This window comes from Dama dama, chromosome 8 (assembly GCF_033118175.1).
Source record: "Dama dama isolate Ldn47 chromosome 8, ASM3311817v1, whole genome shotgun sequence".
Lineage (NCBI taxonomy): Eukaryota > Metazoa > Chordata > Mammalia > Artiodactyla > Cervidae > Dama > Dama dama.
The window spans coordinates 28,570,783-28,598,771 of NC_083688.1; the positions used below are offsets into that span (position 1 = coordinate 28,570,783).

General features: G+C 43.2%; 1 protein-coding gene and 1 non-coding gene across 4 annotated transcripts; both read right to left on the reverse strand.

The window, feature by feature from the left end:
- Positions 1-20: 20 nt before the first annotated feature.
- On the reverse strand, positions 21-27,976 carry ARPC2 (actin related protein 2/3 complex subunit 2). Of its 3 annotated transcripts, XM_061148767.1 has the most exons (11): positions 27,851-27,976; positions 27,554-27,635; positions 19,341-19,375; positions 17,982-18,094; positions 13,880-13,925; positions 11,301-11,487; positions 10,607-10,700; positions 5,045-5,171; positions 3,441-3,541; positions 3,039-3,139; positions 21-485 (listed from the first exon to the last, which is right to left on the reverse strand). In XM_061148767.1, the coding sequence occupies exons 2-11, from the start codon at positions 27,625-27,627 to the stop codon at positions 461-463; spliced, it is 903 nt and encodes a 300-aa protein (XP_061004750.1). In that variant the 5' UTR covers positions 27,628-27,635; positions 27,851-27,976; the 3' UTR covers positions 21-460. The 3 variants fall into 3 exon arrangements, with proteins under 3 accessions (XP_061004750.1, XP_061004751.1, XP_061004752.1); XM_061148768.1 differs by lacking the exon at positions 27,851-27,976 and having other exon boundaries at positions 27,554-27,686; XM_061148769.1 differs by lacking the exons at positions 27,554-27,635; positions 27,851-27,976 and adding an exon at positions 27,466-27,515.
- On the reverse strand, positions 24,624-24,760 carry LOC133061074 (small nucleolar RNA SNORA42/SNORA80 family). The gene has a single exon (XR_009693907.1). It is a non-coding gene; the product is annotated as a small nucleolar RNA SNORA42/SNORA80 family (small nucleolar RNA).
- Positions 27,977-27,989: the final 13 nt, after the last annotated feature.

A 27,989-nucleotide genomic window follows, 5' to 3' on the forward strand; every position in this document is an offset into this window, starting at 1 on the left:
CAGTCCAGAAACCAAGTGAATTTTCATGTAAGATAGAAAGATTTTCTTTATTAATGACCCCAACCGTATTTCTTTAGATACAGGAGTTTTGAACTCAAATACTTAGAGAAAACAAGTTAAGATTGCATTATCCTGCAACTCATTACCAGTAACATATTGCAAAGCAAAACAGCTTGGAAAAGAGGGGAGGGAAAGGGGAGTGAGGGAGGGAAGATAAAGAAAAGGAATTAAGTTGATCAAGTGGAATTCTTTTTTTTTTTTTTTTTAATTCTTGGGAACCATGAAGTCCTTGCAAGCACAGCTCGTTTTTGCAGATTATTTTCCAAACGTGTACAAAATGGAACCAAAACGGAGAATCCCTTGAGAACCTGAAGAGGTGCAACATTAAAAGCTACGATTATCCAGTAGCAAGTGTTCCAGCCTTCAGTTGCCAGCCGCTTCCTCTTCCTGTCCCCAAGAGTTAGCGGGATGAAAACGTCTTCCCCCTTCAAAAGCAGAGATTAAATGCGAAGGTTAGTTTCTGCTTACCTTCCCATCCACCCCACGCTTTGCACTGAGATGGGGTCAATGTTTCTCAAGCAGAGATATGCGGGAACTCCAGGCAAGGGTTAAGGTCCAGCTTTCACAGAAACAACCCATCAGCTCTTTCTTCCTATTGAATACTTCAGGGTACCAAGTAATAAGCCCATGAGGACAGTAAATATACCAAGCTAGACAGGAGAATCACCTGCCCACAATTTCTGGATGGCCTAGATCTACCTGCATTTTAGACTGGTCTCAACCCTCTTCTGAGTGAAGAATTTGGGGTCCTCCTAACACAGCTTATACCTTTTTCAGGCTAGCAGACAGCAGTTCCTTAAATCTTTCCCCATGGGGCCAGGATGTCAGAAGAAGCACCCTCCAAACTTTCCAAGTTTAAAGGTGCTTTGTGTTGTCATACGGTGACTACACTCAGTCACAAAACACTTGCTTCACTTAAGGCTCCTGAGCTGGGGTGTCCTGTCCTACCCAGCATTCTAAGAATGGCCAACTTTGGGAATGGTTCCCTAAGATGGAGGGTACCCATCTGGCACAGAAGCCTGGAAGCTACAGCGGAGGACTATGGGAACTAAGATTTTCCTGCCTGGAATGTCTTACCCTACCACAGATGAAGCTAAAATATTTTGTTATCCATTCCCCAACAGAAAGCTCAATTCTGACAGAGCTCTGTGGGGTGCTGATGGCTGGCTTCTGGTCACAGTAGGGATGCCACCCTCCTTTATGCTGCTCCAGGTTCTGAGAACCCAGAGCAGAAGAGGGCTCCTGGCTTCTCCTGCCTAGCCTTGGCAACTCAATTTGGTTTTCAGGGTTGTTTACCTCCTGCTTCTCCTTTCTGGGGCTCACCTCTGCCAGAGAGGTCACAGGACGGAAAAAGGCAAAGCTGCTCTCCTTAAATTCCAGGAAGGAAGTTTATGGATAACTGGCTCATTTCAAGGACTCATCTTTTCTTAGTCCCCCATCAGGACAGGAAGTTGCTCCTGCCCTTCCACTGCACCTGCTCTGCAGTGACCCCACACTTCAAGGCTGCCAGGCTGTGTGACGGAGCCAGGGGAGAAGCCCTGTGGGGAGACACTGGATAGTGGCTGCCTGGTGGGCGTTTCTACTTAACGGACAGACAGGTACAGGGCTGAAGGCGACAGCAGAAGTTTGTGACTATTTATGATGCCCAGCCCCCATTTGGTGGGCCACAGGCTGGCGGGTCAGGCTGCCTTCTGCTGCACTGGCTGCCGGCTCACCTCCTGGCCTCTACTGAACCAGGCCCTGAAATTGGCACAAAATTGGCTGCCTCACACTCAATGTTACCAACGTGGTGTGCGTGAGAGAAGCAAGCAGGCAAGCAAAGGGAGACCTGTCCACTCCATGATGGAGGTTAAGAGTCTGCAGGTCAGCGAGAGACGTGCCCCCAGGACACGCCCACCCCGCCTCACCACCTTTCATGTTCTGGCCATTTTAGGCTGTGCCACAAAGCTGCAGAGTAGAAGGAATGATGCTGCCATTGTCTTGCCATGGCACGTGGGCACTTTTAAGCAGAGGATCCAGCTGTGGACTGAACACTCTGCTGGCTCTGGGCAGTGCGAGGAGTTATTCTAGAGAAAGGTCCTTAGTATCAATTTCCTAGTGAGATAGGCAGCCTCTAAAGTCTAGAAGGCAGGGGTGACTGTCTCTATTTTGCTCTCTATAAATGTCTGATGCTTCTGAGATTAAAAGCACTCTGCTTTTAATGCCCAAGACTCAGATCCTCTCTCACCTTGTTAAATGGCAGCAAAAACTAGCTTGGTAGAAGAGGCCAAGGAAAGGAGCCTGAAGGCCTAGGCACAACATACCTATAGAAGGTTTTCCCAAGAGTGTGGGGTCCTGGAAATGGCTGTGAGGGTTGTGGGGGTGCTTAGTTCACCCCAGGACGTTTAATTCAATGGGAACAAGTGATAGGAGATGAGCACCTATTTCTCTGCCTGGAGAACAGGATGGCGGAAACCTTACCAGAGGGGGTCCCAAGAGTCGGCACCTGGCACAGACCCAAACCCCCAGGCCCTTGACCATGCTGCTCTACTGCGGACAGTGTCCTGCACCCTTTAGGGTGCTCCTCATCATCTCCACCTCAGATAAAGTCGACCTCCTCTTCAGGCAAAATTCCTGCCAAGACTCGGACCAGGAAAAAGAATGCTTTGGAATAGTTCCAGGCCTATTTATGCAACTATATGTCCTCAAGCAGATTATTCCACTTCTACAAGAAGACATCAAGACAGTTAAGATAGGCCTCTCAACTCAGGCCCAAAGAGAACATAGTTCATCTTGGTAAAAAGGTCTGTGTTTCTTCCTAGCAGCCACTCTCCTCGATCACAGAGATGTGGAGACAAGGAGGCCCATTCAGACGTCAAAACCTGTTTGTCCCACCTTTAGTCTGCCAGGCAGCTATAGGCACCCCCCTGCCTGTCTCACCTGCAGCCACTGCCCAGACACCTGGGTCACCGACACCCATGACCTCCTTGGCTACTCACGTGATTGTTTTCATTTCCTTTTTCTCGGCATCTGGGCGTGCACGGTTCAGCACCTTGAGGAAGTCCGATGTTTTTGCCCGCATACGTGTGTGAATATAGGCCTGGAGGCAAACACAATGGGTACTGAAGCACAGTCATGTTCCAGAAAGGCTTTGCTCTAAGTAGTGGAAATTATCAGAAAGGTCTGGGAACATCCACCCTGGGGTTGACGTAGGGCTGTGCAAGGAAGCATATATTCACCTTTCTGCTATGGAGTGAGAGGGATGGAGAAAGGCCATGATTCAAAGCCTACAGAACCATCTCTGTAGAGTTCCTACCAACAGCCTGGACCAGAGAGGACTTTATGCCACGAGCTCTGGTGGAATGGCCCGGAGCACAGGGGCTGTGGCTGCCCCCACTCACCTTAGAGCACTTGATGTGGTAGTGCAGGTAGTCCCGGAACGTGTGGATCAGGTTGATGGTGTTGTCTCGAGCACTGGCGCTGGTGTGGCGAGGGAACAGCACTGGGTGGGGCACAGACAAGGCGTCAAGGTCTAGTGACACCAACGCCAAAGGGTGCGAGGCCAGCAGCCTGCCGTCGGCGCCCATCTGGCCCTGCTTTGGGACCGTCCACGTGTTTCATTAGGGTTTTCTGCCAGTGAGTGCAAATGGAGGAGACCATGGCCGAAAACCACGGCTCCCCAGGGGAAGGGCTTGGTCCCGGCATTCATTCCGGGTCTGCATTCTCCGGCTGTGCACTGTGAAATCTACTAGCTCTTGCCTCTCAGAAGTCTCTCTAGAAGATGACACAACTGGCTACCTGGGTGGACTCTGGAGCAATGGGGATTAGAGAAGAAAGCCTGCCTGCTGTAGGCCCTTGGTGCCAAGGCAGAGTAAGCGTTCAGAGAAACTAGATCCCTAGAGGACCATGTAGTCTGTGGTGAACACCAAACAGGAAGGGACAAGAACCTGAGCACTCCTGATGGGGAATGGCAGGAGGAGTTGCTTTGGATGGGGGCTGAGAAAAGCCCCTGCCACTGCATGACCCCGTGAAGTCCTGTGCAGTCAGTCACTCGGCTTCACACCTGGGCAGACCTGCATGCCTCTCCCTCTGGGTTCTGGGAATCCCCTCTATCTTCTGCATCTATCCTGCTCAGTGGAATTGGCATCAGCAAAGTCCTTGAGTATCAAGTTTTGTTGAAATGAAAAGAAATGCCTCCTAAGAAGGGGTGGGATCACTGTGTGTCAACTTGCCCTCAAGAGAAAAGAGCGCCAGGCCAGGAGATAACTATACTGCAGAGGTCCTGAGATGCTAATGACTATAAGTTCACCATCAGTTTATGTAGCACAAAGAGAGACACTGCTAATTAAACTGTAACAGGCTGTCCCAACCTCAGAGAGAGTAACGTGCTAAAAAAAAAATAAATGTAGATTAGACTTAAGGAAACCTGGTTAATCAACCCGCTCATCGCCGATAAACTGGTGAAACTTCAGCACTCAGGTGACTTAGAGAACTTCACAAAAGGGGACATTTTAGTGCCATCAGGGTCAGTGTGCGTATGAGCTGCGATTCTAAACTGTCAGCTGTTAACGACGAACCAGCTCACTAGGCTGAAGCAAGCTGTGAGAGGGGTGGATGTGAATCTCTCCAGAGGGAAAGTGGGTAAGTGAATCATGGCTGGAGCTCTGGTCTGATGAGCAAAAAAAACCTAACAGGCGCCAAAGGACAGAGAACCCCATCTAGCTGCTTAGTAGTGCTTATGTGGCCCTGACCTTTCCTACTTCACACCAGAAGCTACCCTTTTCCCCCCTGAGGATTTAGATAAAACAGGGAAAAAAGGAAAATGATTACTGTATAAAAATAAAAACAGCGCATGACTTGTATTAGTGCTCCATGACATGCCTCCTACAGTCATGGCACCGGCAACCGGAACACTCTGGCACACCTGCTTTCACCACTCAGCCCCATTTCAACTGCAGTATGAACCCACCAAGGTGTGCAAATGTGGCAACCCCGCCCGGCTCACCGAAGGTAATGTAGCCGATGTTGTCACCCACGGCGGCATCGGTATCTTTCAGCTCTAGGGGAGGTTCCCTGTGGCTGAAGAGGACCTGTGGGGCTGTGTGGCTGGCTCTGCGTCCTTCTTTGAACTCCTGCCAGGATGAAGCAAAAAGCAGCCAGAAGAGGATTTGGTGTGAGATGAACAGCAAGAACAGCAACCTATGCTCTGGGGTTTGCCCTGTGATGTGACCTTTGAGCCCTCTGTCTGGCAGAGGCTAAAAATGAATGACACCTAATGTGAAACACTGGTCTTCCCTGGTAGCTCAGCTGGTCAAGAATCCACCTGCGATGCAGGAGACCCCAGTTCGATTCCAGGCTTGGGAAGATCCCCTGGAGAAGGCATAGGCTACCCACTCCAGTATTCTTGGGCTTCCCTGGTGGCTCGGATGGTAAAGAATCTGCCTGCAATGTGGGAGACCTGGGTTCGATCCCTGGGTTGGGAAGATTCCCTTGGAGGAGGGCATGGCAACCCACTCCAGTATTCTTGCCTGGAGAATCCCCATGGACAGAGGAGCCTGGCGGGCTACAGTCCATGGGGTCTCGGAAAGTCAGACATGACGGAGTGATTCAGCACAGCACAACATGAAATATTACCAGTGTTGGCTGCCATCAGTGCACTTCAGATTCAAAGAGGAGAGATCACAAAGTACTTAACAAGTCCGATCTTCAAAGAGCGAAGAAAAGCACTGTTAATCCTCTTCCCTTTCTTTTGTTTTGGAAAAATATGCATGATAAAATTACTTCTCAGGCTAAATAGACAACAAATTGCAAAGTACTCGGAGAACCAGATTATGTTCAGGATAAGGATGACAGTTTATTAGTTTCTTTTGATTTAATATGAAAGGAGGTTATATTTTTCAGGAAATTTGATTAAGATGTCAAGTGGAGCTCAAGTAAGAGCTCACCCTTGACAAAATGTATCCACCCTCAGCAAACTACAGAAAAATGCCTAAGGATGTCAAAACCAAGCCATTCTTCCCCGTCCTAACTTCTACATCTCAAGGGTTCCCAATCCATACATTCCTGTATAAACAGGTAAGTGACACGAGGCATCCCCGTCTCAACCCAGATCTGTAACAACAGGACTGGACTTTCTAGCAACGCCAGTAAAACCTAAGGTTTAAACTCTCTGGAGGACAGAAAGATGGAACCAAAAGTTTTCCAAGGTCCCCGAGTTTTCTGAGCGTACTGAGAGCAAGTCATATAGCCCTTCAGTCTACAACGTTCCTTCTACTGCTGCCCAGATATAATGTTCTCTCCAACAGCCTGGGCACAGCTGGCTGCTCTCCTGTGGGGAGAGCAGCTTTTCTACAAACCTCTACTGTGATATTTCACTATTCATTAATGCATCTGTCTTCCCTACCAGGTTTTAAGCTCCTCAAGTCAAGGATTCTTTTATTCATCTCTGTACCTAGTCCTCTGCCCTTCAAAGAGGCTGTCTAGCACAAGAATGAGAAAGCAAGCACCACTCCCCTAGCTGACAGAGCCAGCACACTGTGAAGGAAGGAGCAGGGACTACACTTCCACCCGCAGCAGGACACACACTGGTGGGCAAGCCCTCAGCAGCAGAAACGTGAAGGAAGGATGCTGCCTGAGGAGGTCTAATGCCCAGTCGGGGAGCTCGTCTTTTTCACCCCCTGCCTTCTGAACTCCTTGTGTAGCTTCCAAAGGTTGGTGGGAAATAACATCACTGGGTTAGGTGAGCTCCCCTCTGAACTTTGATCCCCAAAGGAAAAATATCTGAAGAGGGAGGGAAGGATCCAAGATAATTCAAAATGGAAATCCTTAAAGCAAAGCTGCTGAAATTGCCCTTCTCTAGAAAATACCGTTCATTCTGCAACTGGGTCGGGAGGTTCTCTAACTTTTATCAGTTTCCCTCTTTTAGCCCCGGCGGGGAGAACAGATAAAAACTGCCTGCCAGCACTTTGTGTTTCATAAGTTTCTTGAATGCTCCAGTTCACTGGTACATGTGGCGTTCACAACCAGATGGGAGTATCTGTAAACCCGTGGGGACTTGGCAGCACTTCTCAGTTTTGTACCTGGAGAGTGATACATTTCAGAGTTGGTTAACAATATACTGTCTCGGGGCTATAATTCAGGCAATCTCCTGCCTTTGTTTCTCCTTGGTTTTTCTCTCTTACACAACACTTAAAGCCAATCAACCCACCAACCCAGCGCTTTTTGCTTTAAGCGTCTTGTTACATATGTATCAGCAATACTGCCTCTTTTTTCTTCCTTTTTTTCTCTGTGGGGCATCACAATATTATTTCTTTCTTCCATCAGAGCACAACTGACCACAGAAGCTCAGAATAAACCCAAATATACACAGAAATTAAGTATATGACAAAGGCAGCATCTTAAACCAGTAGTGTAAACATGGACTTTTAAACAGCTGCCACTGGGACAGGGAGTAGTCACTTAGAAAAAAAGACGGCTCCACCTTTCATATCATGCACCAAGAGAAACTACCCATAGGCAGTAAGATTTACACATAAAACATGAAACTATAAAAACACCAGGAAAATAATGCAGGTAGATTTCTTTACAACCTTGCAGTAGGGAAGGCGTTTCTAACTATGACTCAAAACCTAGAAGCCACAGAGGTTGATCAATTTCACTACATGAAAATAAAGTTCTACCTGGGGGAAAACCAAACAACAAAAACAACCCACGAAGTCTAATGACTAACTGGAAAAAAAAAAAATCTGCAACTCTTATCACAGACAAACGGCCAGTCTCCCAAGTATGTGAAGAAACTGAGAAAATCAATAACCCAATAGAAAAATGGGTAGGGGCCATCAAGAGACATCTCACAAGAAAAGAAAAAAAAACAGCCTTCAGAGTTAAGAAAAAAAAAAAAGATGGATTGACCGTGTTCATAAGAGAAAGCAGAAACCATTTTTAACCTGTCAGACTGGCAGAAATCCACAAGTTCAGCTCCACTTTGGGAAAATGGACACTCATGCATTGGAGGTGGGAGGGAAATGGCATAACCTCTCTGGAGAGGGGGTTGGCAATGCTACCAAAATTACTCACTTTGCCTCAGGGTCTCCAGTTCAGGAAAATATCCTACAGGTGTAACCCCACATGTACACAAGCAGCAAGGATCCTCAGAATAACATCTTCAGCACTGCCTACGAGGCAAATTGCTTGTCTTGTCCTGAACATATAGTAACCAGTGGTTTCCACTTAATTTTTCTTACCTACTGAACTAACTTAAAGATCTAGTTATATAAACAATTCTAGTTCACCAACCTCTGAAAGGGTAACTATTGCTTTTCACGTAATGAGTGCTGAAATGATATCTACCAGGTTTTCTCTGATGCTCACAGCTCATATACCTACAAAGGTGAGCACCAGCACATCCATAAGAGTGGGGAATGCCCCTGTTTTTTTCCAAATGACAGCAATAAGCATCCCTCCAAGTCAGCCTGCCAAATGACAAGGGAGGGATGGCATTCTGACTAGGCTGGAGGTGCATGTCAGCATGGGAAACAAGGACCCACAACAGACAGACAAGTGACCACGACCAGCCTTCCCAGGTCACGGCATTCTAGGCTAGGCATTCACTGCTCTCCTTTTTCCTAGAAATTTAAAATAACTAGGCCTAGGACAGTGCTTGATTTATTTTGGAGGGGAAAACCAGCAAAATAAGTCCACATTACTAAGGTCATTTCAAGTAAATTACCACTGCCTCTGAGTCTGGAGAGGGAGGAAGGGCAGACGGCTTCCTGGGCACCGCCTTTTCACATGGGGCCAGGCCGTCACTCACTGGAGACACTGTCGGTACAAAAATGCAGACCTTCTTTTCTCTTTTAGACAAGTGTCCCACCACATGGACTCTGAGGGAGAGCATAAGTTCACATGCAAAAAAGAATACTCAAAATTCTCCTAAGGAACAAATCTCCAGTACACTCTCCAAGACAAGATCTGTTTAAAGTATAAAAATAAGTTAAGATATTGTCTGGAATAAAGTGGAAGAAGACTGGTAAAAAAAACCCAGCCAAATCTAAATATATACTTCATAGGTTTTAAAATTAGCTTGTCAGTCTGGATTTAGCCCAATTTCTGAGCTACTGCATTTAATTCCCCTGTCAATTCTGCATAAAAACACATGAAATGCCTGTCTGAGGTTTACATTTAGGACCTAAGACATACATATCTATGTGTCCGCATATACACACACTTTTGAAAGTTTAGTACTATCAAACGCTGTGTCAATATTCTGATTCTTATGCATGGGGACTACAAAATTAGTTTCTGATTAATTAGCTTAACACAAAAAGCCACTACAGATGGTCAAACGGAGAATATCCCTTTTGAAGATTCCCCTAGCCACTTAGAATGCCTACACATAAAGTATTCTCACTATATTAAGCACAATTATTTTTCAACTCAACCTGGCAAAAGAGCTTCTGTCCTGGAATTCTTAAATGTCATTACCCTGCCAAGGAACAGAATGAACATACAAAGTTTTGTGTTTTTTTTTTTTTTTAATTTAACCTCTTGTACTAGACTTTGAATGCTGAGCTGTCTCATAAGAAACGAGCCAGGATACCACTTCACCAGTGAGCTCTCATGTCCTAAAGCCAGCAACTGGTTAGCAGACAGCATGACAAAGCCACAATGGTTGTATTGTGTCAGACCTGAGTCCAACCACACCAGAAATCCAATTACAAAATGTCCTGCTAACACCCATTACTCTTCTAGTAGATGAGCTGCTTCTGAGGGAGGCGCTCCATGGAGACCTCAGCCAAACTCAGGCCCATTCTCTTCACTGCCAGTTTGACAACTCTACGCTATTAATGCATTACCTACCACCTAAGAATTTTTTCTAGACTCCATTCTGAAAAGACTTTAGGACTAATAAGCCAAGCCAACAAACCTTGCTAGAAGCTTGAAGAAAACTTAAGAGGGCAGGAAACGTGATCAAGCTTTAAATCAAAGACCCCATGGCAGGAAGGATATTTCATATTCAGTCATCTTGTTACTATGTGCTATACTTAGTTGCTCAGTCATGTCTGATTCTTTGTGACTCCCATTCTGTAGCCCACCAGGCTCCTCTGTCCATGGCGATTCTCCAGTCAAGAATACCAGAGTGGGCTGCCACTCCAGGGGATCCTCTTCCAGGGGATCTTCCCAACCTAGGGATTGAACCCAGGTCTCCTGCACTGGGGTGGATTCTTTACCGTCTGAACCAACTCCAGTTCAGTCCCGGAAAAGGGCTAAAACCACTAAGAAAAAAAAATTCAGTGAGCTTGATGGGGGACTGTTTAAATCAAGTTTCAACATCAATAGGGCTGCCAGTTCATATCTTTTTAAAAAAATATCTACTTATTTATTATTTAGCTGTGCTGGGTCTTAGTTGTGGCATGTGGGATCCAGCTCCCTGACCAGGGATCGAATCTGGGCCCCCTTGCATTGGAGTGAGGAATCTTGGCCACTGGACCACGAGGGAAGTCTCTTTGATGGCAGGGTGTAAGTCACCAGGCTTACATCTCCCCGCCCCAAGATGTCTGCTCCATACCTGCATGAACACCTTTCCAATGACCACATCGTCGTCATCCTTAAACACTGTGCTGAAGACTACTGTGACTCTGTCCTTTTTTGACTCAACATACCTGAGGGAACAAAACTCACAAGTAAGTACAGAATCAGAACAGGGTTTTGTTGAGAACTTGATCTATAAGCGAGGCAGGAGGGTAAAGTCATCATAAACCTTTTAATTCATAAAACAAGGTGTGCTAGTGAGACTGATTATCTATGGCCACGAAGTCAGTACAATAAATGCAAACTTTACGTGAGGCAAGAGATGAAAATCACCCAAAGTGGACGTTATGAACTTGTCTATATGGTATGATTTGGAATCCAGAGTTAGCTGATTCTCAGAACACCACTTTAAAAAAAATATTTCTTAGAACCTATAGTTACCCTCAGCCTCCTGATTACCCAGCTAAATTATAGAAGGGGACTCAAAATGTTAGTGCCTTAAAGGAAGTGCTAGAGTCTCTTTTTATCTTTTGCCAACTTTCTGTAGACAAGGAGAAGTGGCCTTCTCCTTCACCATACCATCTACATCCTGGGTTAAAGAATTTTATGAGAAAGACACTTTGCGGGGCTTCACACAATATAGTTTAAGGTCTGACTTAGCTGAACATCTTTTGGCAAGCACATGTGACAGACACAATGAAGTTTCAGGACCAAATTCTACCTATACTCACATGGTCTCATCATCCCTATAATGGATAACTGCCCTGTTCTCCCCTTCCTTGCCCTCTTCTTGGAACTGGAAGTATTTCTCAAAGACAGAGGCAAAACAGTTTCGTTTCAACATGCCAGCCTGATGCACGATGGAATCCTTGGATGCAGGCAGATTTTCAAGGTCGTACAGCAAAGAGACATTGTATCCTGGAGGGGAAAATAAAAACACCCAGTAGGTATATTAAAAAAAAAAAAAAAAAATGCAGTCCACGTCCATCTTCCTCAAAGGACAAATGAGGTGAAATAAAACCTTAATTCTTGTAAAATTATTGTAAATATATATAGCTAATTAACAGATACCATGCAACAATCTAAATCAGTATTAAAGATGACTGATTACAAATAAGGAATGGGAGGAAGTCATAATCCTGGAACTTTTAGAAATTTAATGTTCCAGACACAATCGTGAAAGCAGGCTGAATATGCTATCAACCTATTAATGAGTTTCATATTTTTCTCTGATGGTTTATCATGCCAAGTGCCAACATGGTGAGCAGCTTGGTTGCTTTTTGATAAAAAAAAATATACCTGCCTGCATGCCATTGCAAACCCTGAGAATGGAAATAGGGCAAAAACCTAAAAGGGGAAAAAAAAAAATCTGTATACACCCCAAAAGATTTATTTGTGTACACTGTAAATTTTTCCAAGTGTTTTAAAACATTTTACTTCATTTGATCTCCATATGAGTTGTATCAAATAGGCCAGATATAGTTATTCTCATTTTAGAGGGAAAAAAAGGTTCAAAGAAGCCAAGTGCCTAGGATGCTTTATTATGTAATTGAATGATATATACCTGCCCAAAAGCCTGTAGATGATTTTGCAAGAATATCTGTCCATCACTGAGGATTTCATATTCTAAACAAATGATGGGAATAATTTTACCAGAACTGTACAGACTTCACATTTCCAAGTTTCTTAGACCTTTATACTTTGTTACCATTTAATACTTTTCTAAGAGCATTCCTGAGGTCTGTGTTTTGGGGATCTATCCTCACTGACAGCATCAACTGGCTATCTAAATCTCTGTTCTAGACAGGGTTTAGCACATTCCTGGCACTCCAAAATTAAATAATATCAATCATCCTCCAGTTTTGGATACCTGAAAACCAGATAAACAAATAGACCACAAGATTAGATTAAAAAAAAAAAAAGAAAGAAAATATTTAAAGCTGGGGTTTGTTAGTTTCAAAAAGCCAAATAAAACAAACTAAATAAAACTATAACTGAAGCCAGACTTAAGTCTGGCTTCCAATATGATAAAGAAAACATGATGAGAATGAAGAAAAAAGTAAAATCTAGTATGGCTAGCTGAGTTTTCCAAACATGCCTAGATAAACCCATAGAGAAAAATCCAGGTCACACTCTGCTTGTTCTGATAGATTTTAGGATCTGAGTGGTGACAAGAACATCCAAGAGTTCCTTTATGCTTTTTCTGCTCTAGTTATTTTTCTTTCTGAAATTCCCTGATTCCTCTCAGAGCCCACACTGTTATTTATCTTTTGGCTTTTATTTCTGAGATATGTTTGTACCATCAATTTGGGGAAGAATAAATTTCAGTATTCTTTATGGAGCACAAAGTTCTCATAGGCAAATACTCCAAGTAACAAGTTACATTCCAAAGGCACTTTTCTTTACTAGCTACTTTGTTTCCAGAGCAGCATATAAGAGTCAGGGGAAAGTATTCTAATGGGGATGGTGAGGTGCCATCATTTTTTCTTTTTTTTTCTTTTTAAAGTAACTGCTGTTAAAAAGAGACAGATACATTTTCCTTTTTAGAAAGATTTGTTAAGTCAAGGTACCAGTCATAGGATCTGAGTAACAAATATTACATTCAAGCAGTCTTACAACTTGGTCCTCACTATGGGGCCTGGCTATAGATGCCTCAAAATTCAAAACTACTACTTAATCATAGGGATAAAAATATTGTTCCCTTTTTTTCCTCTTTAAGTTTCCTTTAAAGCTATACAACATAGCTCTTCTAATCAAGGAGGCACAGATCACTGATTAGGGGCTGAAAATTTTATTTGAAAACGTGAAAATAGCTGTGAATATTCCTTTTCCTTCTCCAAACGTGCTGTGTACAAAGGTGTTACTGGGGGCTGGGAGGGAGAATCAATGTTGGCTTAATCTTCTCAAAAGGCATGTTAATCACTATGGGCAAACAAAGGTGGCCCTTTGGCTGAAACATTAACAAAGAATCAATGTTAAAAACAGCATACATCAACTCTCTGTGTGACTACACCAATAACGTGTATCCATTACTGGACAACGCAAAGCCGCTTAAATGCTAGGTTTATGGAGACAGCTAAAGTGGGACCGTGGACAGGGAGGCCTGGCGTGCTGCGATTCATGGGGTCACAAAGAATCGGACATGACTGAGCAACTGAACTGAACTGAACTGAAAGTGGGACCTGAACTCATGCAGAAATATTCATAAATAAGTAACATTTACATAAAATCTGTTGGCTAAAAAAAGCATAGCACAAACAGGACGAATTTCTTTTCAAGTCATTCCATAGCCATTCACATTACTACATACCTGATTCTGGATTTACCAAGTAACTTCCGTACACCCTCTTTAATAACTAGAAAATAGAAAAACAAATATGTCATACAAATACATATCAACAAGTATGTTAATTCAAAAGAGAATTTCATTATTTTCAAAGCACCATGCATGCCAAGTTTTTCCTAAGCCAGCATTGTTCCTAACTTTCAAAAGGCGAATGGGAAATAGGATACAGGGAGGGAAGAAGATTTATCTGAGTTATCAAGCAAATCACTCACAAAACTTCAATTAACTCCAAAAGGTTAGCACCTGGTCACCCCCTTTATATGGTCTGTTCTCCTCCAGATCTTATATTACACATAATTACCCTTTTTCTTTTTCCCCAAGAGAGTAGAAGGATGCTGAACTCAAGTGAGAATAGATCATGTTAGTTATCAACCAAGTACAGGCCAAACCACTAACTCAGGTGAATGAAATGGTAAAACCAGAACTGTCAGGAACTGATTCTGGTTAGCCTGCTTATCTTGAATGCTTTAAAATTATTTTACTACCAGCTTTTTTAAAGGCAAAAAGCAATGGATAATTCAATCTTAGCCAGTTATTTATACTGTGGGGGTCCACAGAAGGGTGTACTCTCTAAATGTTTTTTTCTCAAAACCAATCCTTACAGCTGGCTATTTTCCAGGTTTTTTGGAGTAAATGATAAAACAAGAGTCCCTTTTACACCTTCTTATTTTTTCTCTGCCAGTGTGATTGCTCTTCCTGGCAGGAACCGCTCTGAGGCTGAGATGGTTTAAGAATCAATCTTTTTATTTGGGAAGGAACAGTTCTGACTTAAATGTTATTGACACATTAAGCAGGAGAAAAGGCAGTTATTTGGAGAGAGAAAAATTAAAGTCACTAGAATTCAATAACTTCTCGGCATTTAATAGTTTTTATTATGTTTTAGAGGCAAGACATAGACAGGTCTTATTTCCGTCTCATTAAAATCTTGAACTTAGGCAGGGAAGGAGTCAGCATTATTCCACAGTAAGGCAGAATGGAGGCCAATATATCAATACTAACCCCCAGCCGTATAACAGGCTGTGGGATTTTGTCTCTATGCATCCAATTTTTAATGGTGTCACCACAAATATACTAACAATGATCCTCTTGCATTTTCTGGGATACCAAAAAAAAAGAGGTATTCGAATCTAAGTTACCAAGTTAAAAGTGAACAAGAGGCGGGAAGGGGGTTCAGAAAGGGGAACACATGTAAATCCATGGCTGATTCATGTCAATGTATGGCAAAAATCACTACAATATTGTAAAGTAATTAGCCTCCAACTAATAAAAATAAATGGGAAAAAAAATAAAAGTGAACAAGAGCATAAACTTGCTTTAATTATAAGAGTAGTGTGTGCTTCTCAGAGCCCATCTCCAGCATCTGGGGACTCAGATAACAGAACTGAGCAAATGTCAATGCTTTTCTTCTAATCTTATTTTCAGTGTTCTCTCCAGGTTTTAAAAACACATATGATATACAAACCAAGAGCCATTTATTTCATGTCCCATTTTAAAGAATTATCATATAGTACATTCTTTCTCCTCATTCTTAAATAGTTTTTAGTACTCCACATATTTATTTAACCGTTATCCTACAGCTGGAACAAAGTCTCAACATGCAAAACCTGGACAGTAGGGTGGACTTCACAGCATGAATCAGTGACTACTTATGTAAAGGCAAAAGGTAACTAATGCCACACACAGTTCCTATTTGGTGACCATACACCCACTGTGAGGTATCTCTTACAGAAGAGGAACTAAAGGGAGAGGTTCAAGGTCATAGAATCTATTGGTGGCACAGAGATTTGACTTCAGGTGCCCCATATACCACTTCTCCTAAATCACTTCAGGGTAAAAAAAGTAGTACCCATGTCCCATTAATAATTTTAACTATCTACAATTCTGTACTATGTGTACTTAGAGGAAGGGAAAATCAGATGTGGGAGAAACCACGGCTCCTAGTTTAGGTTCCAAGTTATTCAGTTAAAGCCCAAAATACTAAGTTAATATTCTGAGATCTAAGCAGTTTTTAGAACCAAAATTATACCACGGTCAACTCCTCTGCTCCCTCCTCTTGGCAAAACCAGCCAACGCTTCCTAATTCACTTCACTTGTACTTTTAACTGTGATTCACTTTGCACCCCCTCTTACAACTTGACACCAGGAAATCAGACCTTCCCACCTGGCAGCTGAGGCTTTTTGCTTTGAAAAAAGGCCTGTGACAAAGTAACAAGCTTCCTGTGGTTATCACAGGCTGGTCACTGTTTAACCAACCCAGGGAGCCATTTACCCTGCACTCTGCTGCAACACAGCCAATGGTTACCTATTCCACCCACTTGAGTGGGTGAGGTTGGTTCTCTGACCCTTGTGGTAGCTACAAGAATAGCAATGTATTCTGGAATTTCACTGTAAGGAAAGCAGACTGGAACAAAGATTTAAGAAATCTAGCTTAACACTTTCTCTCCCTCCCAAGGATTGTTCTTACTGCATCAAGATCTTTAAAGAGAGGGGAAGGTCTGGGGGGAATGATCGCACAGTTTTGCAGTTATCTGTTCAAATGTTCAACAGTTCTTTCTAGGTAGTTGTTTTCTACTTCATCTAAAGCAGGGCCACCTTAACTGCCATTTATTTCCTCTTGATCTTCATCTGGTAAAGAGTTAGCCGGTCTCACATTAGTAATCTTTCAAATTCGTTAAAAGACTTAAGTCTTTCTCCCGAGGCTCTTTCTTTTTAGCTAAAATAACCCTGAATGCAAATTCTCTAAACCATTCTTCTTCTCTTGAACTTGAGGCAAAATCAGAGGTTTTAGCTGTTCCTTTGAACTTCCAGGGCAAACCAATTGCATATGAAGAAGTAAGGGAAGTGACCGTGTATGGCTGTTGGTATCTGGCTTGGTTAACATTAATTTTAGTTTTTAGTATCGAGATTTTGATCATATGCTTTTGTTAAACAGCTCTTTCATCACATAAATTTTAAGTAAGTTAAAAGCTACTACTCTCAGTAGCATGGAAACATATACACCACTGTATATAAAATAGATAGCCAATGGGAATTTGCGGTATGATTCAGGGAACACAAAATGGGGCTCTGCAACAACACAGGAAGGTGGGGACGGGTAGGGGGCAGGCGGGAGGTTCAAGAGGGGACACATGTAAGCCTATGGCTGATTCATGCTGATGTATGGCAGAAACCAACACAATACTGTAAAGCAATTATCATTCAATTAAAAATAAATAAACTTAAAAAAAATATAACAAACTACTATTACTCTCAATCAGAAAGAAAATAGAAATGGCTGTATCTTCATTTACCACATTAAGGAGAACCTACTCTGTTAAAACTAGAAGATACTTGAAAACTGATTCAGGAACTGAGTCATACTTCCTGCTTTGAGACCCAACCACAACGTGCACACACTGGTGTAATAACATTTTCTTTCTTCCATAAATGGCTCTCCCCAGAGCAAATACAGTTCAACAGGAACCAAACCTATTGAAAGAAGTCAGTGAATAAAGCATGGCCGCCCAGAGTTTCTGAACACATGGACACCCTTTCTTATTTCCCCTAAGACAGTCATAAGGAAGAAGAGATACTTACAGAGGCCAGTTCTAAAGAGCATTAAATTTAAAAGCAGAAGGGCAGATTTGTTCCTAAATTTCTAGAATGAGAAATTATGCCTGTAAACTTGAAACAGACCAAGGTTATATACCTGCTTCTCAATGTAACAGAAATAGAACTGAATCCATCTCAGTCTTGCCATAGCTCTTTTTGTATTGGTCAAGGAAAAGTATTCTTTGCTACATTTTTTGAGAAATAAATCTGTTTTTGTTTTCACTGGTTAGAGAACATCTTTACTTCTTCAGTGTACAAAGCAGTCAAGCAGAGAACCAAAACCTTTTCTGAGAAACACCCTTCTTTATGACTAATGGAAATGAAGTCAAGAGCCCCTGGTTAGGTGAGCAAGCCACCCAGAGTGGCCAGTGCCAGTGTGGATGACTCAGTGCCGTGGATCTTCTAGGAGCGGCAAATTGCCAGGAAAAGGTGAGGAGGAAACAAGATTCCCAAGGAAAAGTGATCTGCAACTTACCTCATCAGCACCATGTGCCTGAAGTTCCTTGTAGAATTTCAAAGAAATACTGACCATCACTTTTGTTTTGTCTCCATTAGGATTTGAAATATGATAGAGGACTCCATCGAAATCTGCCAGGAGAGGCAAATAATCTTGCTTAACTTGGGAATAGGGAATAACATCTCAAAGTGCCTGTCTACCTGTTGCAAGGCACAAGGAAATCTCCCTTACAAGTAGGCATGTAAGTAAAATGACGTTCATTTAAAATCCATGTGGAAAATCAGTAGAAACACTGAGATAAGAATTATCAAGAACTCATCTCTTTTCTCTAAAATCACAAAGCTATTTTTACTTTAATCATCACTTTGTGCTGAAAGAATTAAAAAAAACAAACAAGCAAACCTTTATTGTGATGTATTTTAAACATGTATAAAAATATAACATACAACGAACCCCTATTCTTATCATGGCTTCAACAATTAATCAACATATATATGGCCAACCTTGTTTCACTTAGACACAGCCCTTCCCAATGATTTATTCTGAAGCAAATCTCACACATCATGTCAGTTCACCCATAAATATTTCAGAATACATCTCTAAAAAAAACATAAACCCAATTCCACTGTCATGCCTAAAAAAAAATATATTAAATATCCAGTCAAGCACTGAAATATTATCTCAAGAATTTTTAAAAAATATTGTTGTCTTATTTGAATTAGGATCCAAACAAGGCTCACACAGAGTGTTTGGCTAGCTCTTAAGTTCTTGTAATTCACAGGCCTCTCCTCTACATAGTTCTTGAAACCTGGGGCTGAGTGTCATTACTTTAGGCAGCTCTGGCATTGCCAGTTAGCAGAAGGGAAGGGGATGGTGCCTGGCCCATCAGAGCTGCAAAAAGTTTTCCAAGATGACCCGGTCAAGCATCCCCATTTTATTAATAAACAGCATGACCAACGCCTCAAAGTTCACAGAGCAAGTGAGTAGTGTCAATACCCAATTCTTTCTAGGGAAAAGAAAGCACTAACCTCTCTCTCTGACTTGTTGAACAAGTCTCGAGTATTTTTGTGATTCCCTACTCCTCTAAGTGCTAGGTAAACTAAGATGATGGCTAAAGATACTAACATAATATTTCCAAATTTAAAAAACCTTAGTTTGTACCACAAAATTAAACCCAAACTTCTAAGATATCAGCAGGCAACTTTATATAGCTCACTAAATCCATGAATAATGATCGAAAATAAAAGCCAGAAAAAAAAAAAATAAACCTGACAATCAAGATAGGAGCCCAAACGTCAAAGTTTATTTTAGGAACAATTTTCTTTTCTATTTTTTATATTGTGCCTTCTCTTAATAGGCGAGGTAAAGGATACTTACCTGCAAATGTTACTTCTACAGCTTCTGGTTTGTTTCTGCAAAATGAAATAAAAGTCCTTTAGTTAGCTAACTATATTGCTAGGACCTCCCTGGTGACCCAGTGGTTAAGACTCCGTGCTTCCAATGCAGGGGGCACGGGTTCAAACCTTGGTCAGGGAACTAAGATCCTGCGTGCTATGCAACGTGGCCAACAAAAGGGTAACAACATTGCTACTTGCCTTCAGGGAGACTTGCAAAAGGCTCCTGAGCTTTATTTAAGATCAGACAACCTTGATCCAGGTACACAATTCATTTTCTCACGCACCTGAACCTCTGCGCTTACTAATGGTGAAAGACTGAAAAAAGGACAGACAGATAAAGCTTGTTTTGCAGCTTGAGTCTCTGCTGTGGTTGGGGCTCACCTTCAATTCTTAACTCCTTAAGACCATGACAGACACGTTTGTATATATGACTCACAAAATGCCCTCTTTTGTAAAATGAAAGGATGAGTTCAGGCCACAAAATGATGCAGTCCTATTCCATTTCAAAGACAATCTGTAAGTCTTCCTACACTGTGTTTCCCTCTCCCTTACATCACTTAAGTACTCACCACTCTCCTTCATGAAGCCCTCTTTGGTTCTACTCGTTTGTTTGTTTTGTTTTTTTTTTGCGGGGGGTGGGGGGGTGTGTTTTTAAATTTCAGTGTTGTACTTTCTCTTTTTTTTTTTTTTCCAGTGTTGTACTTTGATACAACATGTAGCACAAAGTAACAGCAAAATAACTGAGAACAGTCAAGACACCTGTTTTCCAACTTTAGCCTTTTCTTCAGGACCATGTTTTCAGATAAATTAATGCCTGCATTCCTTCATTTTCTCACCTACTCATCTTTAAAATGGGAGAACACAAATGATCCTACCTACTTCACACAACTGCTAACGATAAAACAAGAGAACAGACATGGAAGAACTTTTCCTGGAGGGCACTGATGGTCTACCACTTTCAATGTGATTCCCAGCTGAGCCTGGTACATGGACTTCTGTTTGATAAATGCTGCTGAGTTATTAACCCAGAAAGCATGACATATATCCAGTTAAAAACAATAATGGTCAATTAACCTCCAGTGAAAAGCTACTTTAAATGCTTTCCTCACTTCTCCTCAAAACCCAATGGTAGGAAACCAATGAAGACTCCATAGTTTTATTAGCTAACACCCTATAACTCAAATGATTCCACTTTGTTTTACAGGCCAGCGGACAAGATATACACACTTTCACATTTATTCTTGCCTAACTTGCTCAAGACCTCACCATCAAATGTGTATCTCTTTTACTATCTCCGCTTCCTCGTCTGCAGAAGGAACTAAGACTGAGCTGCCCTTCAGAGTTGCTGGGAAATAACAGAATAAATAACATGGTTTATGACTGTTAAAACGCTGCTGCAAAGCTAAACCATACCTCTCAAGGAAACTGGCTTCTATTAAACATATGTTAGCCCGGTTGTAAAATCAACCTATACAAATCACATATCGAGTTCCACTCTGCTTCTTCAAAGCCATCCATATGTGACTTAGGGAAAAGTACTTTGGGTGTCTGAGAATCGAAGCATCAAGTGGGTTTATGGACAAGCAGTGAGTTCAGGATGTGATGAAAAGAACTAGATTCAGGATATGATGAAAAGAACTGGATAAAAATTAAAAGTTGTTTCTGATCTTTCATTTGAAACTGTAGCCTGGTGACTAAGGTGATGAATGACCAACCACCATTTCTCACTTCTAGAAAAAACAAGAGCAAAGCAAGAAGTAGAAACATTAATCTATGGCCCATTTGAATGAAACATTAAGAGGCTGCACAATGGGAGGAAGCACTGAAACACATTCTCCTGAAGAAGGCTGGCTGTGCCAAAGAGGCAGGGTGGAGGCTTATAAAAGCCCATGTTGTATCACTTAGTAGGAGGCTGTTTTTTTTTTTTTTAACCTTTAAGCTTTAAGTCAGCCACAGAAGGACTCAGTTCCTCACTTTCTCACTTCATCAACTGACCAAGAAAAGATCAACTGTAGATAAAAAACCTTAAGGGTTCCAACATTTTGACTCTGAAATTTTGAATTTCTCTAGGTCATAAAGTTCCCTGAGCACTGATCCCCACTGGGAGAAGTCGCTAAGATCTATACTAAGTGGTTTGCTGCTTGACTTGGGAATATTTGTCAAATCATTGCCATTAATATTTTAGTTTGCTATTTATGGCTGCATAGAGGTCGCAGAGGAGAGAGGCAGGCTGCTGAGGAGAGCACTGGGCTGAAGGAGTCCTCATGAGAAGTCACCTGGGGGTTAGACTTCTGTCTAACTCTGTCCCTAACAAGGGGACTGCACTGAGTGGGAAATACACCATGACAGGGCTGTGGCTCAAGTCCAAGACCAAGTGTTTTGTGGTTTAAAAATCACGGAGCTACTGGGGAATAAACGCTTCCCTGGTGGCTCAGCTGGTAAAGAGTCTGCCTGCAAGGCAGGAGACCACATGTAGCACAGGATTCCTGGGTCTGGAAGATCCCCTCAAGTAGGAAATGGCAACTCACTCCAGTATTCTTGCCTGGAAAATCCCATGGACAGAAAAGCCTGTACGTTACAGTCCGCGGAGTCGCAAGAGTCAGACATGACTTAGCGACTAAACCACAAGCAACCACAGACAGGAATAAGATTGGTCTGGGAGCAAGTGTACTCTTAACTGGCCAAAAGAATGTTAGTCGCTCAGTCATGTCTGACTCTTTGGGACCCCATGGACTGTAGCCCACCAGACTCCTATGTCTATGGAATTCTCCAGGCAAGAATACTGGAGTGGGTTGCCATGCCTTCTTCAGGCGATCTTCCCAGCCCAGGCATCGAATCCAGGTCTCCTGCATTGGAGGCAGATTCTTTACCATCTGAGCTACCACAGAGGCCCCTAGGCCAAAAGGGCAAATAGTTATTTTCTGTTTGACTGTGTGCTAAAGTTTCAGGTGGTGAGAGTAACTTTAATCACAGAAAAAGCTTTTTCAGAGCTGACTCTTCACCTCAAGTTCTGTCGCTTACTGTAGCCACAGCAATGATACTCGTTAGCAAGCCAAAGGTTCCTCTTCTAGAAAATGGAGATTAAAAGCCTCTACCACAATGGCAACCCACTCCAGTACTCCTGCCTGGAAAATTCCATGGACAGAGGAGCTTTGTAGGCTACAGTCCGTGGGGTTGCAAAGAGTCGGACATGACTGAGTGACTTCACTTCACTTCACCACACAAAGCTGCTGTGAGGACTAACTGAGAAGTTACGGGACGGCAAAGTTTCCCAACAAAGGTCTTATGACTCAGCTACAGATATGCTGAGATAATGATCCCATGGCCCTTAAGGCAGCCCAGTGGCAGGATCTCCAGGCTAGACCATTTACCCAGATGTGACATACCATAACAAGGTCGGCAAATCACCAGGGAAGGGTGCCTACACAATGCTGAATCCATCTACTCCCTCAGCAACTCCCAAGAGCCCCAGTTTTGTAAATTGTAAATCATAGCTGCTATCCGTAACCCAGGCACATTCTGAAATGGAAGGAAACCATGTCAAACAATCAGGAACTGGTCAGCAAAACAAGGAGAAACAGAACCATATTAGTGTCAGACTGCTGCAGTGTCTGCAATCCTAGAGTAAGCCAGGTGGCTAAGTCCTCAGGGTTACTGACAGGACAGCACAAGACACTAAAACATACTCAATTGATTCAGATGGGTTTCAAGAGCCATTCTTAAATTCCTTTAGAAAAAATTTCTTCCTCTCCTTTTTCTAAGGAAGTTTCTAAAATGTCACTAAAGAACTCCTGGCAACTGTTATTATCCAATCCTCTTTCCTCATTAAGGATTTTGGAGTTTTTACTCCTGAACACATCCAGTTCCTTGTTGTGCATTTATAAGTCCCTCTTCTAGTTACTGTTTCTATGAGCTGAATTAGAGGAATTACTGAATACTGCTCATTATCTCATCATAAAGTTTTTGATTAATCTCCTTTAAGTCCTCTCTAAGGCTCCCATCATCCTTTTTGAGCAAAGCCTACAAAAATGGATCATATTAGGTAAGAGGTGGTCCTACTCTCTTAAGGTACATCTCAAAATAACGAAGAGGGTCTAAAAGCTGATTCACACAATGTCAGAAGAAGGATAAACTCCTAAAGAAACTGAGAACCATTCTATCTAGCTTCATCAAACATGTACTAAGCTGACTATACACACAGTAAGAATTCTGGGGAAACAAAGATGAAAGAACCATAGACCCTGCCACTAACAGAGTTGCAGGTTTCGTACACACAAAAGGAACACAGTTCTGGGGCCTCATGCCCAAAGTAGCTCCGAAGCAGCCAGAGTGGGCAGTAGTGTGTGACTACAGTGACCAGCAAAAAGACCAACCAGATCATCTCAGCAAGTCAGCTGCTACATCCAGTTTCTTCTAAATGCTTAAACAATGTCCTAATTCCAAACCACTTCACAGCAGTCTGTCTCCCTGAGGACATAGGCAGCATATTTGGGAATGAGAAGGTATCAGCAAGATTTAATTTATTCCTCGCTCAAATTTCTCCTCCCACAGTCCTCGCCCACCCCAACTGGCATGGCTTGCCTGCTGAGCTTCACTCCCCCTCACAGAAGCATAGCGCCCCACAATATGCACAGCTGTGGCAAGAAGCCAGCATGCACTTAAAATCAACAGCAATTCGCATCTGACAGCATTTCCTCAATTTTGCACTCCAGACTAGAGTGAGGTTGACAAGCCTAGCTTTGGAGGTTATAAAGGTTCTTGGTGTATATACAGTAACAAAAGAATTAAATTAATTTGCCAGAATACTTCTTTAATTGGGAGCCTAAGTAAGAATTCCCAAATGGTTGGAAAAAAAAACCAACCAAAAAACTTGACAAGACCTGCACATGAGGTTATCTGCAGTGTTGTGCACAGCTTCTTAATCACGGACAGTCTCTCAGTGTCACAGTCTCAGTGGAGGCTGTTGAGAAGACAATTTACCAATAATTATCACTTTGTGGGGACACAGGAATCCTCTCAATAAGCCACCTTTCCAGGAGTGTGGTGGGAAAAAAAAAAAAGAGTAATTTGCCTGGAATGGCTCTCAGGCTTTGTCAAAAACTGACTCCAAGTTAAAAGGTTTTCATGACCAAATATATTCTTAAACAACTTATGACAGAACTGCTTTACTCGAAGGAAATTTAGACTTTTAGAAGGACGTCACAGGCAAGAAGATCCAGCAAGATAATCTGAGAGGCATCATTTTTTTTTCTCTCTTGTTTCACACTGTACAACTCCCTTCAGTGCTCGCAGCCCACAAGTAAAGAGGCTGGCCAATGGTTCGAAGCTGCAATTTACTCTGGCATGGGTACACTATGAGAGGCCCACAGAGGAGGACCTGCCATAAATCCATTACCATGCTCCGAAAGGCATCACTTAAAATAAGATTAACTTTAAAAGGAAAATAACTGTGTTCTGAAATATATACTGCAGAGCTATTTTTAAGACTACCTCATGCTCACGTTTTCAGTAGCTGCAACAGGGCTGTCCAAGGGGACTTTCTGCAATAATGGAAATGTTCTACCTCTAGCTGCCCACATTTGACTGCTTCTAGCCATGTGTGGCAACTGAGCCCCAGAACTGTGGCTAGTGTGACTGAGGAGTTTTATTTTAATTCACTTTAATTTTTATTTCAACCTGACTAGCCATAAGGTAGTTACTGGTTATCACCAGGCATTGTGGAGCTGGAGGATTCACTCTGGGGAAGGCTGCGTAGAACCTCATTTCCCCAACTGGGAAAAGCAGGGCGGAGCAGACCTCTCCCAGCAGGTTCCCACAATGGCCAAGCCTTTCCAATCTCCAAGGTTTCTCCTTAGAGCTACTGCCTTTCTTTAATCTTTCTCTGATCTCCTTCCCAAAATGTGTCCCCCTAGGTCCTCTGTAACTCTGCCATACTCTTAGAAAGATCCCCTTTCCTGTTCCTGTTTGGGGCTGAGCACTGAGAGAACCCTGTAAATGTTCATGGTTATCTAGTTATTATGTAATAATACTAGTTATTCTCTAAAAGTTCTGGCTAGGCATGCACCTTGATAAATAGTTAACTACTTGATAAATACTTAAATACTTTACTGCTGCCTCACCTTACTAGTATGCCTAGAAACTTCTAGGCTTCTAGGTGTTACATTTGCAATCCCAGGAAAACCCTACCTGTTAGGCTGAATATCACGGTCTCTTTTCAAAGTGATTTTCAGCAGAGTATGTTCTGAGTCCACTTACTTAAAGTCACATCTCAACTGGAAGACAGGCCAGAAAAAAACCCAAAATTTGCTGCCATGCCCTAAGATTTAACATTGTTACAACATATATTTTGTAAAAAAAAAAAAAATGTCCAGAAGTTCTAAATTATGCCTTCCAGACTTGTGTGATTACTTACTCCCAGCTGAAATAGTGAGTAGCTCTTTTTAAGAGTAATGTTCTAAAAAGAAAAGAGCTGAAGCTATGAATAATGGGCTACATTTCAGAGTCACAAGTTATTAATAAACAAGCAGATGTGAACGTACTCCTACACTACAAGGCATGCTTCTACTTGAAATGCACAGGCATTTATCTTGTAGATCAGTTTATAACCACCCAGGTCTCATTTTTCGCTAGTCTAAACTTGAGAATTCACTTGAGATCAGCTGTGAAAATGCAGAAGTTATTTTAACTTCCTCCTATGTGCTGCACTGCTCAAAAAAGTACACAGCAATCACCGAAAATAAGCCACTAAGCTGACTGGCTTGAACATTTAAAATGCAAAGAACTGGTAAGTGAGGCCAAAGACAAGAAGCAAGTCAGCCTAAAATATAAGCAACTGCAGCCCCTGGCAGGAAACAGTCACTACTGGTCACTGTGTGACTTCAAGGAAAGCTGTGCTTTGTTCTACAGATAAAACCTGTGGCCTTATAACAGAGATAGGAGACAATATATTCAATTTAAGAGGCAGGTAATAAGTATTTTTTTTAAAATGCCTCCAAGCCACAAGTTCATTATGTCCACTCAGAAATTCCCTCCACCAATCCTCTCCCATCTGTGGCTCTCCAAGCACTTACTCTATTATTAGTTCCCAGTTCACCAGAAACGGTTTGCACTATTTCCTCAACTGTGTAACCAAGATGTGAAGTCCCATCCTCACACATGGGGAAATGAGGCCAAGGGACTGGCCACAAGCCATCAAAAATTAGAAGTTAAAACCGATTCTTTGGTTCATGTATTAAATATTATATTAGAAAAGCAAAGCAGCTTTGGGGGAGGAGGTCGTCTTCTACTGATTCTTGTGTCTGACAGCGAAGGTTGCCTTAGAAACACGTCCTAAAGCCTAGTTTTAAAAAGGCCAATGGTTAACAAACAGGTCTTATCTGAGAACTTTATTATAGACTCTGGAGGCTTTTAAGTGTGTATCTGGGCCGGAATGACTACAGAAGAAATCACAGACCAAGGGGTACGGTACAAAGATTTAAAAGATAACCAGATAGAGGACAGTGGGTGGGGAAAAAAAGAATCAGGACCTCAGAAGAGCGATAAGAAAGGAGTGGGGATATTGGGGGGACTATTAACTTTGCTCGAGAAATATAACAAAACGACCAGTCTCTCTCACAGTAGGGTTCGGGGAAGTAAAACTAGAGAGACCAACGGGTTTTCCGGCTGCAAGGCAGGGCCTGCCTTAGTCTTCTCTCCCGCTCCTTTACACGAGAAGATGGGGGTGGGGAGCGAGAAGATGGGTGGTGAATCTGGGCCTGCCACCTTCTTTCCTCCCCCAGTGCTGGGAATTCCTGAAAACTCCTTCCAACCGGATCCCAAATGGGCTCTCTCTGGGTTCTGAACAATGACGGGGAATACAGAGCGAAGTGGTCCCCAGCTCGTTCCAGAGGGGAATGGGATCCTCCAGCGGAGAGTTCCGACCCAAGCTCCCCTCACATCCCACAGGTCTCCTGCCCTTTGGCACGCGCACTCCTGTCCACTCACTGCTTCCGCATCCCTCCTCTGAGCCTCTCCCCACGCATCTCTGCCCCTCACCCCACCGCGCCCAATCACCTCCCACGTCTAACCCCGCCGGGGCAGTCCCCACACCCGGCCAGGTCGCTCACCTCCCTCCTCTGGGTCTGGAGGACTGAACGATCATCAGGGGTCAACTCTGCCTCCCCCGCCACCCACCGGCCCCAGGCGCGCGCTCACCCGGCGGCCGCGTTCTCGAACTTGAGCGCGAGCGTCTCCTCGATGATGCGGTTGTTCACCTCCAGCAGGATCATGGCGGCGGCTGCCCCGGACAGGGGAAGGAGAAACAAGGGCGGGTGAGGGTGGGTAAGGGAGGAAAGGACAGAGGGAGCGGCCCTGCTGCCCCTTGAGGAGGGGGGCTGGGTGGGGTAGGAGGTTAGGGGAGAAGGGGAAAGGGACCGGGGTGGGAGAAGGGGAAAATCTGCGCGCTGGCCCGCGCACGCACTGACTGTGGAGACACCCACCCACCCGACCGACCTGGCCCCTGAAGCCTGAACCCGCCTGCCGAGCCGCCGCCGCCGCCGCTGCCGCCTCACCGACAAGCCTGGTCCCCGCCCAGCCCCCGGCTCTAGCCGGCCACTTCCGCTCTCACACCCACTTCCGCTCGCCGCCCGGA

Bases quoted from the DNA above. Each gene is read 5' to 3' on its own strand.
- ARPC2 (XM_061148767.1), bottom strand. From the start codon at position 27,627: ATGATCCTGCTGGAGGTGAACAACCGCATCATCGAGGAGACGCTCGCG. The intron at 13,926-17,981 runs GTAAGTTGCAGA...TCTATTTTCTAG, and splicing joins AGGCACATGGTGCTGATGAG to TTATTAAAGAGGGTGTACGG. The intron at 11,488-13,879 runs GTATGTAGTAAT...TTTCCCCTCCAG, and splicing joins CTTGGTAAATCCAGAATCAG to GATACAATGTCTCTTTGCTG.